Genomic DNA, 17,721 nt, shown 5'->3' on the forward strand with positions numbered 1-17,721 from the left:
CTTCAACTAAAATCTGCTGTACGTAAGTTAAAAAAGCGCTTAAACGCGAGGAAGAATACAGCACTGAAAATTATATGAAGAAACTGTGTCCAAATTCTACCAAGCAAAACTCTCTTTGGAAAGCCCAAAAGTCTTTTAAGCCACCGGTAGATTCCAACATGCCTATAAGACAGTCAAATGGTAATTGGGCACGAAGTGACGAAGATAAGGCAATTGTTTTGCAAATCACCTAGAAAAGGTATTTCAATCAAATTGCCCAAAGAACAATTTTAAGTTGCAAACATCCACAATACCGCAAACGAATCACTTGGGTCTATTAAGACTTCAACTACTGAAATTGTTAGTATCATAAAAGAGCTTAATCCAAAAAAATCGTCAGGCCACGATAATATTACTCCAAAAATGCTAATTGAGTTACCAAATATTGCTTTAATAGTGCTCTCCTTGCTCTTTAATGCTATTTTTAGTTTCAGATACTATCCTATTTCATGGAAAAAGTCGCAGATAATCATGATAGATAAACCGGGAAATGACCTGACACAGCCGTCTTCATACAGACCAATCAGTCTTCTACCCTGTCTTTCTAAAATATTTGAAAAAGTGTTACTGTCAAAGATGTCTCCTTTCCTTCATGAAAATAGTGTAATACCAACGCACCAATTCGGTTTTCGTGAAAAACATGGCACTGTAGAGCAAGTAAATAGAATAACTAACGAAATTAGGAAGGCATTCGAACATAGAGAGTACTGTTCTGCAATATTTCTGTGGCTCAGGCGTTTGATAAAGTGTGGCATGAAGGACTTTTGCATAAGATTAAAAAAAGTTTACCTTTCCAATTGCATAAAACCTTGGAGTCCTATTTAAAAAATAGAAAATTTGCTGTAAAAGTAGGTGATTTTATATCTGATGAACGTTCAATAAGGGCTGGAGTACCTCAGGGCAGTGTTTTAGGCCCAACTCTATACATCATATATACAGCTGATCTTCCAACTGCTAATAATGTTTTGGCATCAACTTTTGCGGATGACACAGCTTTAGTGAGTCGTAACAAATGCCCCATTATAGCATCAAGAATATTAGCGAAGCACTTAAGTTCTGTCGAATAATGGGTAGCAAACTGGCGTATAAATGTAAATGAACTAAAGTGCAAGCATTTTACATTTTCCCTAAGACCAAAAATGTGCCCGGCAGTAAAAATGAACAATGTTCTAGTGCCTCAAACGAATGAAGTTACCTATCTTGGTATTCACCTAGATAGAAGGCTTACGTGGAGAAAACATATATCTAGTAATATAACGTGCATGAAGATAAGAGCTGCAAATTTAAATTGGCTTTTAAATAAAAACTCTAAACTTAGCTTAGACAACAAAGTGCCTTTATACAATGCGGTCATAAAGCCGATTTGGATGTATGGCATTCAACTGTGGGGTACGACCTGTGCAACTAATATTGATATAATACAAAGGTTCCAATCGAAAATGCTTAGATCAAGCACGTGCTCACCATGGTACATGCGCAATGAAAATATCCATAAAGATCTTGGAGTCCCTATGGTAAAAAAAGAAGTAGAGGACAGCAGATTGAAATATTTATCTAAACTCCGTGATCACCCAAACCCTTTGGCTAATGCTTTAGTACATTCCTGCGATCAAACACGCCTAAAAAGAAGGGATATGCCTGCGTACTAAAGAGCAACGTTTCACCAATACAGCTCAATCACTTGGTTGAGCTTGTCTAGCTTTTAAATAGATTTAAGATTTTATAACTTGTTGTTAGGCTTAAAAACAAGCAGATTCAATAAATAAGGAAATATTGAAAAAAAAAATACTATAAAATTTTTGTTGTGTTTCTCGTTGGATATTAGTTACCATAAATAAATAAATACATATACTACTTTTTTAAGCCATTTTATGGGACTTGTTGTTAAATAATTCCGTATTATAACAACAAAATCAATATAAATATTATGCTGGAAAAAGATGTCCCGTGCGAATGTGATTAATATTAAAATATAAATTATTTTTGGGTGAAATTCATACCAATTTTAAAGGCATTCAGGCTCTATAATCAAAAACATTTGAATATTGCATAACAATTCGCTGAAATCGCCGTTTGAATCGTTGTCCCCAAAAACGACTATCATTTTTTGTCCCGTGCGAATGCCTTGGTTTTTTTGCAATTACAGTGGAGTCTGGATATAGTAAACTAATTTCTGCAAGGCCTGTTCGCAGTATCGAGGTTGTTCACTATATTAAGGTTAACATTTTTTTTTTAACTTGGTTTATTAGCTTTAAATTCATGTTTGTTTATGTAAACAAAACAGGTTATATGTATAAAGTAATTTTTTGAAAAATACATACATATTATTGAAAGAATTGACGAATAGATGTTTGTTTTTTGATTTCGGAATTTGACTTTTGGACCGCTTTTTCGCGTAGACTTTTCAGTACTAGTATGCCAGCATAGTCAGTGGTGTTAGCTTCAGCTCATGCGATAGCTATATCGAAGCTTTTAATGGCTTTAGTAGCTTTTATTGAATTTCCGATCTGTCCTTCGCCTTGGCTGTCATCACCAGATTCTTCAGTATCCATGGCATAATTATCTTAATCAATTTCTTCATCAACTTGGATTGAATTCCACTTCTCAATATCTTGTTCAGTGTAGATTTCCTAAAACAAATAATGTTCACATAAAAACTTAATTAACAGGTGCTTGTCAAGAGGGTGAATAAAATTACCTCCGGTAATACAACTTGCATCAGACCGTGTATATCATGAACTTCTTCCCATTTTTCCTGCAATATTTTTTGACGAAGTAAGACGAAGTATTCATCCTCGCTTTCATTTGCTTCTGTAGTATTTAAGAATTCTAATAAAGGCTTCCAACATTTTACTATTACATTTGCCTGCGGCTGATACCAAGCAAGCATTAAAAATGATACAGCATCCTTTAAAGTTAAATGTTTTAGAAATTGTGTGATGTCATCCTTTCCTACAGCTAAAAGCAGGGGATGCTTTTTGTAATACAGCTTAGTTAAGCAAATCACATTTTGATCCATAGGCTGAATTAAAGGCGTTACATTTGGAGGCATATAAATCACGAATATGGATCCATCAGCAGTTTTAAGTTCATCTTCTGGAGGATGACAAGGGGCGTTATAAAGCAAAAGGAGGCTGGTAATCCTTTCTGTAGTAAATACTTATGAACCTAATATCAATTAAAAACGAATAAATACTGTGCAAAAATGGCAGTCATTCATGCATTCTTAGAGTTCCGATAGTCTACCGGGATGTCATAAGCCTTAAAAGAGCGCGGCTTCTTGGCATGCCCAATTATTAACGGTTTGACTTTATGCTGACCAGTTGCATTTGTACATGCAAGAAAAGTAATTCTGGCCTTTTCTGCTTTTCTTCCCGGAGCTGCTTTTTCTGTTTGACTGACATACGTTCTATCAGGAAGCATTTTCCAAAACAAGCTGGTCTGTCTGCGTTATATATGTACTTGGTCCTCGCAAAGCTTCAATTCGTAAATAATGTTTCTGAGTTTATGCTTAAAGGGATCAGTTGCCTGGATATCCGATGAAAGTTTCTCGCCACACACTTTTAAAAGTCGGATTCCAAAGCGAGTTTTAAATCCAGATAACCAACCGGGGTTGGCATGAAAGCTACCTTCTTTTTCCTTAAAGTCAGCGTGCAGCTTCATTTTTTCTTAAGCATTTCCCCAGTAACTGGACAATTTTTGTTTCGTTGAGCTATAAACCACTTGTATAACATCTTCTCCATGCGGGGATACTCGCCTTTTCTAAGAGTCTTCCGCTTAGATGCTCCGACTGCTTGGTGGGATATAATACTACGAGCATTTTTTTTATTCCCGAAACTGTTGATTTGGCCACACCATAAATCTTTGCTAAGGATGAAACACTAGCACCTTTCTCGAGTTTTTGAGCAATTTCAAGTTTTTGCTTTAATGGAAGGAATTTCCTCACAGGCATGATAACACTTAATTTATTAGCACATAAACACTTTTAAAAATACATACAACAGTACACATTCACTCAGAAGCGCTTTGCACCCTACAAGAGACAAATAAAGACTGGCACCAAATACATAGCAGCAGCTTTTCCAGTAAAAAACATAAAATGAGCAATTTCGGGGAATACCCGACTTTATTTCTGTTTAAGTTTTTTTTTAACAGTTTATGCTTGCCGTTGCGTTTAACACTCTGTTCACTATTTCGAGTTTTCGATAGTTCACTATTTAGAGTACTCAATGTAAATTTTTAGGCGTTCACTATATAGAGGTGTTTATTATACCGGGGGTTCACTATACACAAACTCCACTGTATATTGAAAATGAAAACCGTTCCAAAATCAACCTTAACACTAAATGTAGAGCTAATGAAGGGCTATTAAAAAATCCTACTGCCAAAATTAAAAAAAAAATTTAGTTCATATTATTTTTTAGTTGAAAGGTGTACGTGACAATCGTTCGACATGGCGGAAAAACGATTCCAAATCAATGCACGTAGACTTTACTTTAAAAAAACAATCATACCATCCCATTTATATAAATGGTACTCCTATACCACATCACAATAATGCTAAGTACCTAGGAATCACCCTAGATGCTAAGCTTCGCTGGAAAGAGCATGTCACGAAAAAAAGGTGCGAGCTTGATTTAAAATTTGCTAAGTTTTACCATTTTTTGATGTGTTTGAGAGCATTCAAAGAGTACGGATAATCCGTGATATCATTGAATCCATTAAAAACAAATGAAATTAAATAACAAAACAACTACAAGTACTGTGGAAAATCAAAAGCTAAACATAAAAAAAAATTACTAAAACAAAAAAGTTCACAAATAATAATACAATTCAAGTGAGACAATCAAACATGAGCACTGCGCAGCTTCAACAGCAAGGTCGTAGGCATTGTCTGAATGCCTACTTCAGCTTTGTTGAGCCTACACAATCTGCTCCAACAAATAAACAATCCAACGGTGAGAAAGAAGAGTCATCGAAGCGATCAACAGAACAAAACAAAACAGCAGACAATAGCAAGCAGGTACCAGCAAACGAACGGACATCAAAGGGAAAAACAATGCAAGTGAGCATGTACCAAAAAGAAAAACACCATCTGTAAATCAAATCAAGTCTTTTAAAGTCAGCGGTCAATTCCAAAAAATTCCAACCCGCCACGCTTGATACCAATGAGCCAAAAACTTTAAATGGCAACAGATTTGCCATACTAAGCAATGGATCGAACGACGATGCCAAGCCGCCGCCAATATATTTGCGAGAGCGTAGCTCAAATGCACATGTTGCAAAACTAAGTGAAATTACAGGTACTAACAATGTTCATACAGTGCCTTTGAAAAAAGGCAATATATATGAAACTAAAATACAGTCCTACAAAAAGTTTTATGGATATAGTAAAATTTTTGTCAAATAACAATAAAAACTATTATTCTTAACAACTGAAGAGATCGAAAGGCCTAGTTGTTGTAAAAGGCATAGTCTTCGGTAAAATCTAATGATGTCAAAGAAGCCCTTGAAGAATACGGCTTTGGAATTAAAAATGTGGTAAATATCTTCAATAGAAATAAGGTACCACAACCAATGTTTAAAATCGAATTGTTGCCAAACTCTAATCCAATTAAAAGGAATGAAACCCATCCAATATACGACGCAGTGTTTGTTAGGTATGTGGTTATTTCCACCCTACTTCAAAATGTATTCTTAAAAAAGAGGATAAAAATAAAAAATGCAGTAATTGTGGAGGAAATCACACTGCTAACTACAGGGGCTGCCCTGTATATAAAGACTTGAAATCAAAATTATCGCTGGGAATTCAAGCTCGCCGTAACCAAATGATGACTATCCCTCGTAGCGAAAATATAGAAATTACAGACCAGAGTCCGAAACCTGGTAATTCTAAGAATAGTCTTATCCAAGGAAGCTATTCAAATGTGCTAAAAGGCAGCGTTGTGCAAATGCAACAAACGTAAAATCCACCAAATAAAGGTATTGAAAATATGATCCTAAACCTTACTCAATGTATGACACAATTTATGACTAGCATGCAAAACATGATCCAAGATTTAATCAAATCACAAAACCAAATGTTACAAACCTTATTATCCAAAAAGTGAGTATACTAAATATTTGTATATCGAATGCCAACGGTGTAAACCAACACAAACTGGATAATACGATTTCTGACTGAAAAAAGCATAGATGTTATGCTACTGTCAGAAACTCATTTAACAAATAAAAACAATTTCTCTATACCGGGATATAGACTTTATGCTACAAATCATCCAGATGGAAAGGCGTACGGTGGAACAGCAGTATTGCTTAGAAATCGGTTAAGCCACCACGCTTTAGAACCGCATGCTCCAGCCCAGTTACAAGCTACAGCAATAGCATTGAATACTCGAGGTTCTGACCTGAATCTAACGGCTATATATTGTCCCCCAAAATTACAGATTGCGAATTTAAAGACTTTTTTGGACATTTGGAATGCAAAACACATGTACTGGGGCTCACGTCTTATTAATCCGAAAGGACGGCAGCTGTACTGCACTATTATAAATACGCACAATAACCTTGATATAATACCTCCTGGTAAGCCGACATACTGACCCAGTGATAGAAACAAAATACCAGACTTAATAGATTTTGCTGTAATCAAAAATATAGATAGATCGCTAATAACAGTAGATACATGTACTGACTTATCTTCTGATCATTCTCCAGTACTAATAAAGTTATAGTTGAGCCGAAAGTTTCTCTAACAACTCATAAAACAAACTGGTTGAAATATAGAAAATATATCAGTAGCCACATTCACATAGATTTAACAAGTAAGGAAGGGCTAAGTTCGGGTGTAACCGAACATTTTATACTCTCGCAATTTATTTATTTAACTTAATTTATAAAGGGTGATTTTTTAAGAGCTTGATAACTTTTTTAAAAAAAAAAACGCATAAAATTTGCAAAATCTCATCGGTTCTTTATTTGAAACGTTAGATTGGTTCATGACATTTACTTTTTGAAGATAATTTCATTTAAATGTTGACCGCGGCTGCGTCTTAGGTGGTCCATTCGGAAAGTCCAATTTTGGGCAACTTTTTCGAGCATTTCGGCCGGAATAGCCCGAATTTCTTCGGAAATGTTGTCTTCCAAAGCTGGAATAGTTGCTGGCTTATTTCTGTAGACTTTAGACTTGACGTAGCCCCACAAAAAATAGTCTAAAGGCGTTAAATCGCATGATCTTGGTGGCCAACTTACGGGTCCATTTCTTGAGATGAATTGTTCTCCGAAGTTTTCCCTCAAAATGGCCATAGAATCGCGAGCTGTGTGGCATGTAGCGCCATCTTGTTGAAACCACATGTCAACCAAGTTCAGTTCTTCCATTTTTGGCAACAAAAAGTTTGTTAGCATCGAACGATAGCGATCGCCATTCACCGTAACGTTGCGTCCAACAGCATCTTTGAAAAAATACGGTCCAATGATTCCACCAGCGTACAAACCACACCAAACAGTGCATTTTTCGGGATGCATGGGCAGTTCTTGAACGGCTTCTGGTTGCTCTTCACCCCACATGCGGCAATTTTGCTTATTTACGTAGCCATTCAACCAGAAATGAGCCTCATCGCTGAACAAAATTTGTCGATAAAAAAGCGGATTTTCTGCCAACTTTTCTAGGGCCCATTCACTGAAAATTCGACGTTGTGGCAGATCGTTCGGCTTCAGTTCTTGCACGAGCTGTATTTTATACGGTTTTACACCAAGATCTTTGCGTAAAATCTTCCATGTGGTCGAATAACACAAACCCAATTGCTGCGAACGGCGACGAATCGACATTTCACGGTCTTCAGCCACACTCTCAGAAACAGACGCAATATTCTCTTCTGTACGCACTGTACGCATTCGTGTGGTTGGTTTAATGTCCAATAAAGTAAACTGAGTGCGAAACTTGGTCACAATCGCATTAATTGTTTGCTCACTTGGTCGATTATGTAGACCATAAATCGGACGTAAAGCGCGAAACACATTTCGAACCGAACACTGATTTTGGTAATAAAATTCAATGATTTGCAAGCGTTGCTCGTTAGTAAGTCTATTCATGATGAAATGTCAAAGCATACTGAGCATCTTTCTCTTTGACACCATGTCTGAAATCCCACGTGATCTGTCAAATACTAATGCATGAAAATCCTAACCTCAAAAAAATCACCCGTTATTATATAATACACAATTTGACCAACATATTCGTGATATATATTGTATAGTCCATTGAAAGTTGGAAACCATAATATTAGGTTAGAAGTACCGAGGTCCTCGTGTTCGATATATGGGGCCTTAAAAACCTATAGTCAAATTTCGGCGATTCTTAGAATGGGGCTGCCGCACTATAAACATAGTATTTGTGCAAATTTCTGCATCGATATCTTCACTAGTGCTTACTTTATATTCATCGTCTTCAAAGTTCTGGTATATAGAAAGTAGGCGTGGTTGTGAACCGATTTCGCCTATTTTCACAACATATCATTGGGATGTAAGGAAACTATTATAAACCAAGTTTCATTGAAATCGGTCGAGTAGTTCCTGAGATATGGTTTTTGACCCATAAGTGGGCGACGCCACGCCCATTTTCCATTTTGTAAAAAAATCTGAGTGCAGCTTCCATCTGCCATTTCTTATGTGAAATTTAGAGTTTCTGACGTTTTTCGTTAGTGAGTTCACCCACTTTTAGTAATTTCCAACCTAACCTTTGTATGGGAGGTGGGCGTGGTTATTATCCGACTGTATAAGGAAATGGCTAAAAAACGACTGCAGAAGGTTTGGTTTATATGGCTCTATTGATTTCCGAGATATGTACAAAAAACCTATTAGGGGGCCGGGCCACGCCCACCTCCCCAAAAAAATTACATCCAAATATGCCCCTTCATAGTGCGATCCTTCATACCAAATTTTATTTCCATAGCTTTATTTAAGGCTTAGTTATGGCACTTTATGTGTTTTCGGTTTTCGCCATTTTGTGGGCGTGGCAGTGGTCCGATTTTGCTCATTTTCGAAAGCAACCTTCCTATGGTGCACAGACGGACGGACGGACTGACAGACAGACATTCGGATTTGACTAACTCGTTCAATCTTGGGTGTTACAAACAACTTTGTTGCGAGAGTATAAAAATAAATACAGGAAGTGATATTGATAACAGTATATAAAGAAACTGTGTCCAAATTCTAGCATGCAAAACTCTCTTTGGAAAGCCCAAAAGTCTTTTAAGCCACCGGTAGATTCCAACATGCCTATAAGACAGTCAAATGGTAATTGGGAACGAAGTAATGAGGAAAAGGCAAATTGCTAGAATACCTAGAAAAGGTATTCCAATCTAATTGCCCAAAGAAAAAATTTAAGTTGCCAACTTTGTCCAATACCGCTAATGTGTCAATCACATCTATTATGACGTCTACTTCTGAAATTACTAGGATAATAAAAGAGCTAAATCCGAAAAAGTCTTCAGGACACGATAATATTACTCCAAACATATTAACTGAGTTACCAAATATTGCTATAACAGTGCTCTCCTTGCTCTTTAATGCAATACTTGGCAATACTTGGTTTCGGGTACTATCCAATTTCGTGGAAAAAGTCGCAGATCATTATGATAGGTAAACTGGGGAAAGACTTAACCCAGCCGTCATATTTAAGAAACAGGAACTTCACAGTTAAAGTAGCAGATTTCATATCAGAAGAACGAGCAATAAGGGCTGGTGTACCTCAGGGCAGTGTATTAGGGCCATCTCTGTACATAATATATACAGCAGACATTCCAATAGCTAATAACGTATTAACATCCACTTTTGCGGATGGCACAGCTCTAGTAAGCCGTAACAAATGCCCTATAAGAGCGTCAAGAGTATTAGAGGAGCACTTAAGTTTTGTCGAAGAATGGCTAGGCAACTGGCGAATAAATTTTAATGAGCAAAAATGCAAGCATGTTACATTCTCGCTGAGATCGGAAACATGCCGGACAGTTAAAATAAACAATGTGCTAGTACCCCAAGGGAATGTCGTAACTTATCTTGGGATTCACCTGGATCGAAGGCTCACTTGGAGGAAACATATAAGGAAGTAAAATAACATGCATGAAATTAAGAGCAGCAAACTTTAAAACAAAAAACCGATTTGGATGTAAGGTATTCAACTGTGGTGTACCAACTGTGCAACCAACATTGACATAATTCAGAGATTCCAATCTAAAATGCTTAGAACAATCACGGGCGGAACAATCACCATGGTACATCGTAACGAAAATATCCATAAAGATATTTCTAAACTTCGTGAATATCCAAACCAATTGGCTAATGCCTTGGTACATTCCTGCAATCAAACACGTTTAAAAAGGAGAGATCTACCAGCCTATTAGAGAGCTCCGTTCTACCAAAAACGCTCAAACACATTCTTGAACTTACTTAGTTGTAAATATATTTAAGATTTTAATACTTATTGTTAGGCTTTAAACAAAGCAGATTCAATAAATAAAGAAATATGTATGTGATTGGCGTTGCAACCGTTTAGCCGGTTATAGCCGAATCGATGAGAGCGAGCCACTCCTCTCGTTCCTTCGCAGTTCGTCGCCAATTGGAGATTCCAAGTGTAACCAGGTCGCTCTCCACCTGGTCCCTCTAACGGAGTGGAGGCCTTCCCCTTCCTCGGCTTTCTCCGGCGGGTACTGCATCGAACACTTTCAGGGCTGGAGTCCTTTCGTCCATTCGGACAACATAACCTAGCCAGCGTAGCCGCTGTCTTTTTATTCGCTGAACTATGTCAATGTCGTCGTATAACTCGTACAGCTCATCGTTCCATCGTCTGCGGTATTCGCCGTTGCCAATGTTCTGAGGACCATAAATCTTGCGCAAAATTTTCTCTCGAAAACTCCTAGTGTCGTCTCATCTGATGTTAACATCGTCCAAGCTTCTGCACCGTAAAGCAGGACGGGAATGATAAGCGACTTGTAGAGCTTGATTTTGGTTCGTCGATAGAGGACTTTACTGTTCAATTGCCTACTCAGTCCAAAGTAGCACCTGTTGGCAAGAGTGATTCTGCGCTGAATTTCGAGGCTGACATTCTTCGTGTTGTTGATGCTGGTTCCCAGGTATACGAAATTATCTACGACCTCGAAGTTATGACTGTCAACAGTGACGTGGGAGCCAAGACGCGAATGCGCCGACTGTTTGCTTGATGACAGGAGATATTTCGACTTGTCCTCATTCACCTCCAGACCCATTCGCTTCGCCTCCTTATTCATGCGGGAAAAAGCAGAACAAACGGCGCGGTTGTTGCTTCCGATGATATCAATATCATCGGCGTACGCCAGGAGCTGTACACTCTTGTTGAAGATTGTACCTTCTCGATTTAGCTCTGCAGCTCTTATAATTTTTTCCAGCATCAGGTTAAAGAAGTCGCACGATAGTGAGTCACCTTGTCTGAAACCTCGTTTGGTATCGAACGGCTCGGAGAAGTCCTTCCCAATCATGACGGAGCTTTTGGTGTTGCTCAGCGTCAATTTACACAGCCGTATTAGTTTTGCGGGGATACCAAATTCAGACATCGCAGCGTAAAGGCAGCTCCTTTTCGTGCTGTCGAAAGCAGCTTTAAAATCGATAAAAAGGTGGTGTGTGTCGATCCTCTTTTCACGGGTCTTCTCCAAAATTTGACGCATGGTGAATATCTGGTCAGTTGTCGATTTTCCAGGTCTAAAGCCACACTGATAAGGTCCAATCAGTTTGTTGACGGTGGGCTTTAGTCTTTCACACAGTACGCTCGATAGAACCTTGTATGCGATATTTAGGAGGCTGATCCCACGATAATTGGCGCAGATTGTGGGATCTCCCTTTTTATGGATTGGGCAGAGCACACTGAGATTCCAATCGCCAGACATGCTTTCTTCCGACCATATTCTGCAAAGAAGCTGATGCATGCACCTTATCAGTTCTTCGCCGCCGTATTTGAATAGTTCTGCCGGTAATCTATCGGCCCCCGCTGCTTTGTTGTTCTTCAAGCGGGTAATTGCTATTCGAATTTCTTCATGGTCGGGTAATGGAACATCTGTTCCATCGTCATCGATTGGGGGATCGGGTTCGCTATCTCCTGGTGTTGTACTCTCACTGCCATTCAGCAGGTCGGAGAAGTGTTCCCTCCATAATCCCAGTATGCCCTGGACATCGGTTACCAGATTACCACCTTGGTCTCTACATGAGGATGCTCCGGTCTTGAAACCTTCGTTAAGTCGCTTCATTTTTTCATAAAATTTTCGAGCATTCCCTCTGTCTGCCAGCTTCTCAAGCTCTTCGTACTCACGCATTTCGGCCTCTTTCTTTTTTTGTCTGCAGATGCGTCTCGCTTCCCTCTTCAGCTCTCGGTAGCTACTCCATCCCGCACGTGTTGTGGTCGTTTGCAACGTTGCGAGGTAGGCAGTCTGTTTTCTCTCCGCTGCGAGACGGCACTCCTCATCGTACCAGCTTGTTTTTTGTCGTTGCCGGAGACCAATTGTTTCGGCTGCAGCGGTACGCAGTAAGTTTGAGATGCCGTTCCACAGTTCCCTAATACCGAGATGCTGATGAGTGCTCTCAGAGAGCAGGAGTGCAAGTCGAGTAGAGTATTTCGTAGCTGTCTGTTGCGATTGCAGCTTTTCGACGTCGAACTTTCCTTGTGTTTGTTGACCTGCATTCTTTGCTGCACAGAGGCGGGTGCGTATCTTCGCTGCGACCAGATAATGGTCCGAGTCTATATTTGGTCCTCGGAGCGTACGCACGTCTAAAACACAGCAGACATGTCTTCCGTCTATCACAACGTGATCGATTTGGTTCCGCGTGTTTCGATCAGGAGACAGCCAAGTAGCTTGATGTATTTTCTTATGCTGGAATCTGGTACTACAGACGACCATATTTCGGGCCCCAGCGAAGTCGATCAGCCTCAGGCCGTTTGGCGATGTTTCGTCATGGAGGCTGAATTTTCCGACTGTTGTGCCAAAGACACCTTCTTTACCCACCCTGGCGTTAAAATCGCCAAGCACGACTTTTACATCGTGGCGGGGGCAGCGCTCATAGGTGCGTTCTAGGCGCTCATAGAAAGCATCTTTGGTCACATCGTCCTTCTCTTCCGTTGGGGCGTGGGCGCAAATCAGCGATATGTGGAAGAACCTCGCTTTGATGCGGATTGTGGCAAGACGTTCATTCACCGGGGTGAATGCCAGGACTCTGCGACGGAGTCTCTCTCCCACCACAAATCCAACACCAAATTTGCGCTCCTTTATATGGCAGCTGTAGTAGATGTCTCAAGGACCCACCTTCTTCCGTCCTTGTCCCGTCCATCGCACTTCTTGGATGGCGGTGATGTCAGCCTTGAGTCGTATGAGGACATCAACCAGCTGGGCAGAGGCACCTTCCCAATTAAGGGTCCGGACATTCCAGGTGCATGCCCTTATATCATTATCCTTAAAACGTTTGCAGGGATCGTCATCAAAAGGGGGGTGTCTCATCCGAGGCTTTCGTAGATTTTTAATTGGTATTTCGTTTTTATGTGGTGGGTCCCAAGCCCTACGCACAACCGCATAAGCGGGCTTCGCCTTCTCACTTTAGCTCGCCTTCAAACGGATGTCTGTTGGAGAGGATACTTGGTCTAAAACCGGAAGTCGTGAGCTGCTTGAACCATGTGGAGAAGAATCGTCTCTGGCCACTCCCAAGTGAATGACAATCAAAAACTTTCCTCACTTGCGTGAACTTCTACACATGATCCCATCCTCCCAGAAATATTGAAGGAAAAAAAAAATTTTTCCGCTATCTTCATTGGTTCCTTATCTATATATTATAAAGTGAAGAAATGAGGTGGAATTCAAAATTGAGTTATATGGGAACAGACTGCAGAAAGTTTGGTTTATATAGCTTTATTGGTTTGCGAGATATATACAAAAAAAACCTAGTAGGGGTAATGGCCACGCCCACTTCACCAAAATAATTACATCCAAATATGCCCCTTTTTGAGATGTAAATAGATTTAAGATTTTATTACTTATTGTTAGGCTTTAAACAAAGCAGATTCAATAAATAAAGAAATATGTATAATAATTAACTTTTAACCATCTGGTCGATAGGAGATCCACGCTTTCAATCGCAAACAAGTACTAAAGCCAATTTGGGCCTATGGAGCTCAACTATGGGGTTGTTCAACTCAAAACTGGATTGCCTGCATTCAGCGCTTCCAAAGTAAGGTACTAAGAAGTATAGAGAATGCTCCTAGTGAATAACCAAACTTCTAAAGACTCACGAAATTAGGCTTAGACAGAATGGACAGAAGAGGCATCCAGACTCATCGGTACTGCTGAACGAAAAAACCGACTGAAACGTAAGAGGCCTTCAGACTTAGCAAGGCAACATTCTAACAATTAGCTTTTAATTATTATTTTTAAGTTATTAGAATTGAATTGTTGTTAGTATTAAGTCATTGTATACTAGGTACAATTTTAATAAAAAAAAATTATAATTTAATAAATTTTATTTCAAAGCAGTATAAACAAGGACATAAAAATTTATTGATGTAATTTTACCCATATATTAGGCATGTAGTTATCATCACCATAGGCCCAAATTGACTTTAAAACTTGAATGTAAATATTATAAAACAACTTGTTTTATAATAGCTGATAACAACTTGTTTTTGATTGTTAACGTCGATCTCACGTCGACTATGTGGGAAAGATTAACCAAATTTATATAAAACTTAACCCGTTTTTGACATGCTCTTTCCAGCGAATCTTATCTTTATCTAAATAGGATAATTAAATAAATGCTTCGTGCATTGATTTAGATTCATATAAATTAATGCGTCACTTAGAAGCCCATTTATTAATTGCATTTCCTGCTTTCTACACTCGTAGGGTAGATACTGTTGCTGACTCTTCAGCTGCTAACAGAGCTGTTTAATCCGCAAATGTCGCTGTTACATAACTTGAGTCAGTGGGGATGTCACTGGCAAAAAGCATGTAAAGCATCAGCCTCAACACGCTTCCCTGGGGAACACCCTCTTCTATTTTATTATTTCGCAATATTGTTTGGGTAACATGCATTTCAATTTGTGCAGTAGACCCGAATAACAAATTCTATCTAAAGCCTGAAACAGGTCTAAGAAACCGCCGAAAAAACGTTATTTCGTTATTTTTATCCATTGTATTTTCAACGAAATTAACGGTTCGGTACACCCGGTCAATTGTTGAATGGCAATCACGAAAGCCGAGATGATGTGTTGGTATCAGGTGTTTTCGATCGATTATTGATTTGAGCCTCTTTATGAGTACTTTCTCGAATATCTTTGATAAAGTTTGCAGCAGCGATATAGGCCTATAAAGTGACATCGTGTATTGGTTTTCCGGGCTTAGGAGACCACAAAAGAGAGGACATCCTGATTGGATGTGACAATCTGATCGTAAATGATTGGAGTCTCGGAGGAGCCTTCCATGTCGGATCACTTAGGATACTCTTCAACATCCGGAGAAAACCGGTACTCCCCTCCAATATCGAAACCCTAGAAAGACCTGTTGGGAAAAATATACTAGGATAGTCACAAAAGGCCTAACTAAAAGCGGTATAGATAGGAATATAAGTAATTTCCAAAAGTTGGTTGCAGAGGTGGAACATTTAGAACTGACTTTGACCACTACTTTCAATCAATCCACACCACTAACGGTTCTAAAAAAGAGGAAGACCCCTCCATGGTGGAACAGTAACCTAAAAAACATGAGAACACAACTAAGAAAACTTTTCAATGATAGTTTTAGGACCAAAACCTGGCAACCTTATAAAATTATCTTGAAACAATACAAAGCAGTTAGGAAAGCGAAAACGAATTCATGGCAGTCTTTCTACACATCGATAGATAGTTGTAAGGATTATGCCAGGCTGAGCAAAATACTCTCTAAAGAACACACGAATATAGCTTCTATAAAGGGTGGTGCGTAGACCTCTGCTGCAGAAGAGACACTAGAGGTACTTATTAAAACGAATTCCCTGGTAGTCCGCCAAATGCAACAATGGAAATTCAAACAGAACTACCTAGAAACACAGCTGAGCAAGCAAGTCTAATAGTAAGCAAACAGATAATCAGATATGCAATCAACAGCTTCTTACCATATAAATCGGCGGGAACGGATGGGATTACCCCTATAATGCTTCAGAAGCTAAAAGGTCCAATGATTATAAGGCTGGAAAGAATATTCCAAGCCAGTCTCCAACTATCTTATATCCCAAAAAGTTGGATAAGAATCAAGGTGGTGTTCTTACCGAAACCTGGTACGAACACCACACGAAAATGCCAAAGATTTCAGGCCCATAAGACTCACGTCCTTCATGCTGAAGGTCCTTGAAGGGCTAATGGATATACACATAAGAACAGTCATGGCGAATCCTATATCTACAGCCCAACATACATACATTAAAGACATATCAATAGAAACAGCCCTTCACGAGGTTAGAAGTCCATTCGAAAAGTCATTACACCATAAACAGTACACAATGGCTGCCTTTCTCGATATAGAGGGGGTTTTCAAGAATATAGAACTAAACACAATTACGGATTCTCTATCTCAGAGCGGCATTGACGATATTGTGTGAAGATGGATACAGTCGATGCTCATGAACAGAATGGTAATTACCAGCACCGGTATGGTCGCCTGGATGCAGTGGCACGTAGCAGAAGAAGATACAGACGTGTCAAAACACCGCACTCCGAACAGCTACAGGATGTCTATTGATGTCACCAATGACACAATTACACAGTGAGGCCACTATGCTGCCTATTAAAGAGCATAACGAACTGCTTACCAAGCAGTTTCTACTTGGGTGTTTTCGTTGAAATCACCCATGTAGTCACTTGCTGGAAGCAGAACCGCCCCCAGGTGCATCAAGAGATCATTCCTACAACACGTCGACGAACTTAATCTATATACCGACCAGACTGCGGACGCAAACAGTTTTAGACACGCTCTAAACGCCATTCACAGTGGAGCTATTAACACCTTCATTGACTCCGTTCCAGTGAATGGCGTCCTTGGAACCAAACCACCACCTATAGCAGACGAAGAGCTCGAGTTGCCGCGTGAAACCAGAGTGACCCTCAAGTGCACCGCCACTCAAAATACACAGCGTGCTTACTCGCATATTTCTCATACTTGTGTATCAAAAACACTTAGCCAAATATGTCGCGGTGGTTTTAACACTCACAGAATTTTTCCACTTAGCTCAAAGCGGTTAAAAAACACTTAACTCTCTTCTGCATATTCATGTTATTACTTAAGCTGAGCGACAACTCAAAAAAACGGTTTGAGTATATGACATTCTCAGATTTTAGCAACTCTCTGAGTATTGAGTTCATTTAATATTTTGTTGTTCTTTGCACGCTAGTTTTGTGTGTTTTGTATGTGATTTACACAAGTAGCAGATCGAGCAGCCGAAGACGCTTCCATCCATGTGCTAAGGACCCTGTAAGAAACAGCTGAAGGTCAAATGATCAACAAAACAATAATTAGTGTGTATATGCATGGACAAGAAATCATAATAACTTTTTTCCAAAAGCAAATTTTTACGATATTAAAAAGGGATATAAATATTTCAATTCTACAGGCTAAAAAATTTTTCAATTCTAATTATCGTATGAACAGT

General features: G+C 39.1%; 2 protein-coding genes across 10 annotated transcripts in view; both read right to left on the reverse strand.

Moving 5' to 3' along the window:
• The window catches only part of LOC105219329 (synaptic vesicle 2-related protein), a 469,576-nt gene that overhangs the window by 441,774 nt on the left and 10,081 nt on the right, over nt 1–17,721 (reverse strand). The window contains exon 2 of one of the 9 annotated variants that reach the window (XM_054233795.1): nt 8,735–13,869. The exons of the other annotated variants lie outside the window; for them this stretch is intronic. Within the exon in view, the coding sequence (XP_054089770.1) occupies nt 10,833–12,956 (2,124 nt within the window). The 5' untranslated portion in view covers nt 12,957–13,869 and the 3' untranslated portion in view covers nt 8,735–10,832. Of the gene's footprint in view, nt 1–8,734; nt 13,870–17,721 lie in introns of those variants that run through there. 9 annotated transcript variants of the gene reach the window in all.
• On the reverse strand, nt 2,365–3,252 carry LOC128922629 (tigger transposable element-derived protein 2-like). The gene is made up of 2 exons (XM_054233809.1): nt 2,738–3,252; nt 2,365–2,669 (listed from the first exon to the last, which is right to left on the reverse strand). The coding sequence occupies exons 1-2, from the start codon at nt 3,089–3,091 to the stop codon at nt 2,604–2,606; spliced, it is 420 nt and encodes a 139-aa protein (XP_054089784.1). The 5' UTR covers nt 3,092–3,252; the 3' UTR covers nt 2,365–2,603.

The sequence above is a fragment of the Zeugodacus cucurbitae genome, chromosome 6 (assembly GCF_028554725.1).
Source record: "Zeugodacus cucurbitae isolate PBARC_wt_2022May chromosome 6, idZeuCucr1.2, whole genome shotgun sequence".
NCBI classification, from domain to species: Eukaryota; Metazoa; Arthropoda; class Insecta; order Diptera; family Tephritidae; genus Zeugodacus; species Zeugodacus cucurbitae.

What these genes read in the sequence shown, in the direction of transcription:
- LOC128922629 (XM_054233809.1), bottom strand. Translation starts at nt 3,091, where the DNA reads ATGCCTCCAAATGTAACGCCTTTAATTCAGCCTATGGATCAAAATGTG. An exon ending in TGCAAGTTGTATTACCGGAG is followed by an intron (nt 2,670 to 2,737) that starts GTAATTTTATTC and finishes TATTTGTTTTAG; the next exon opens with GAAATCTACACTGAACAAGA.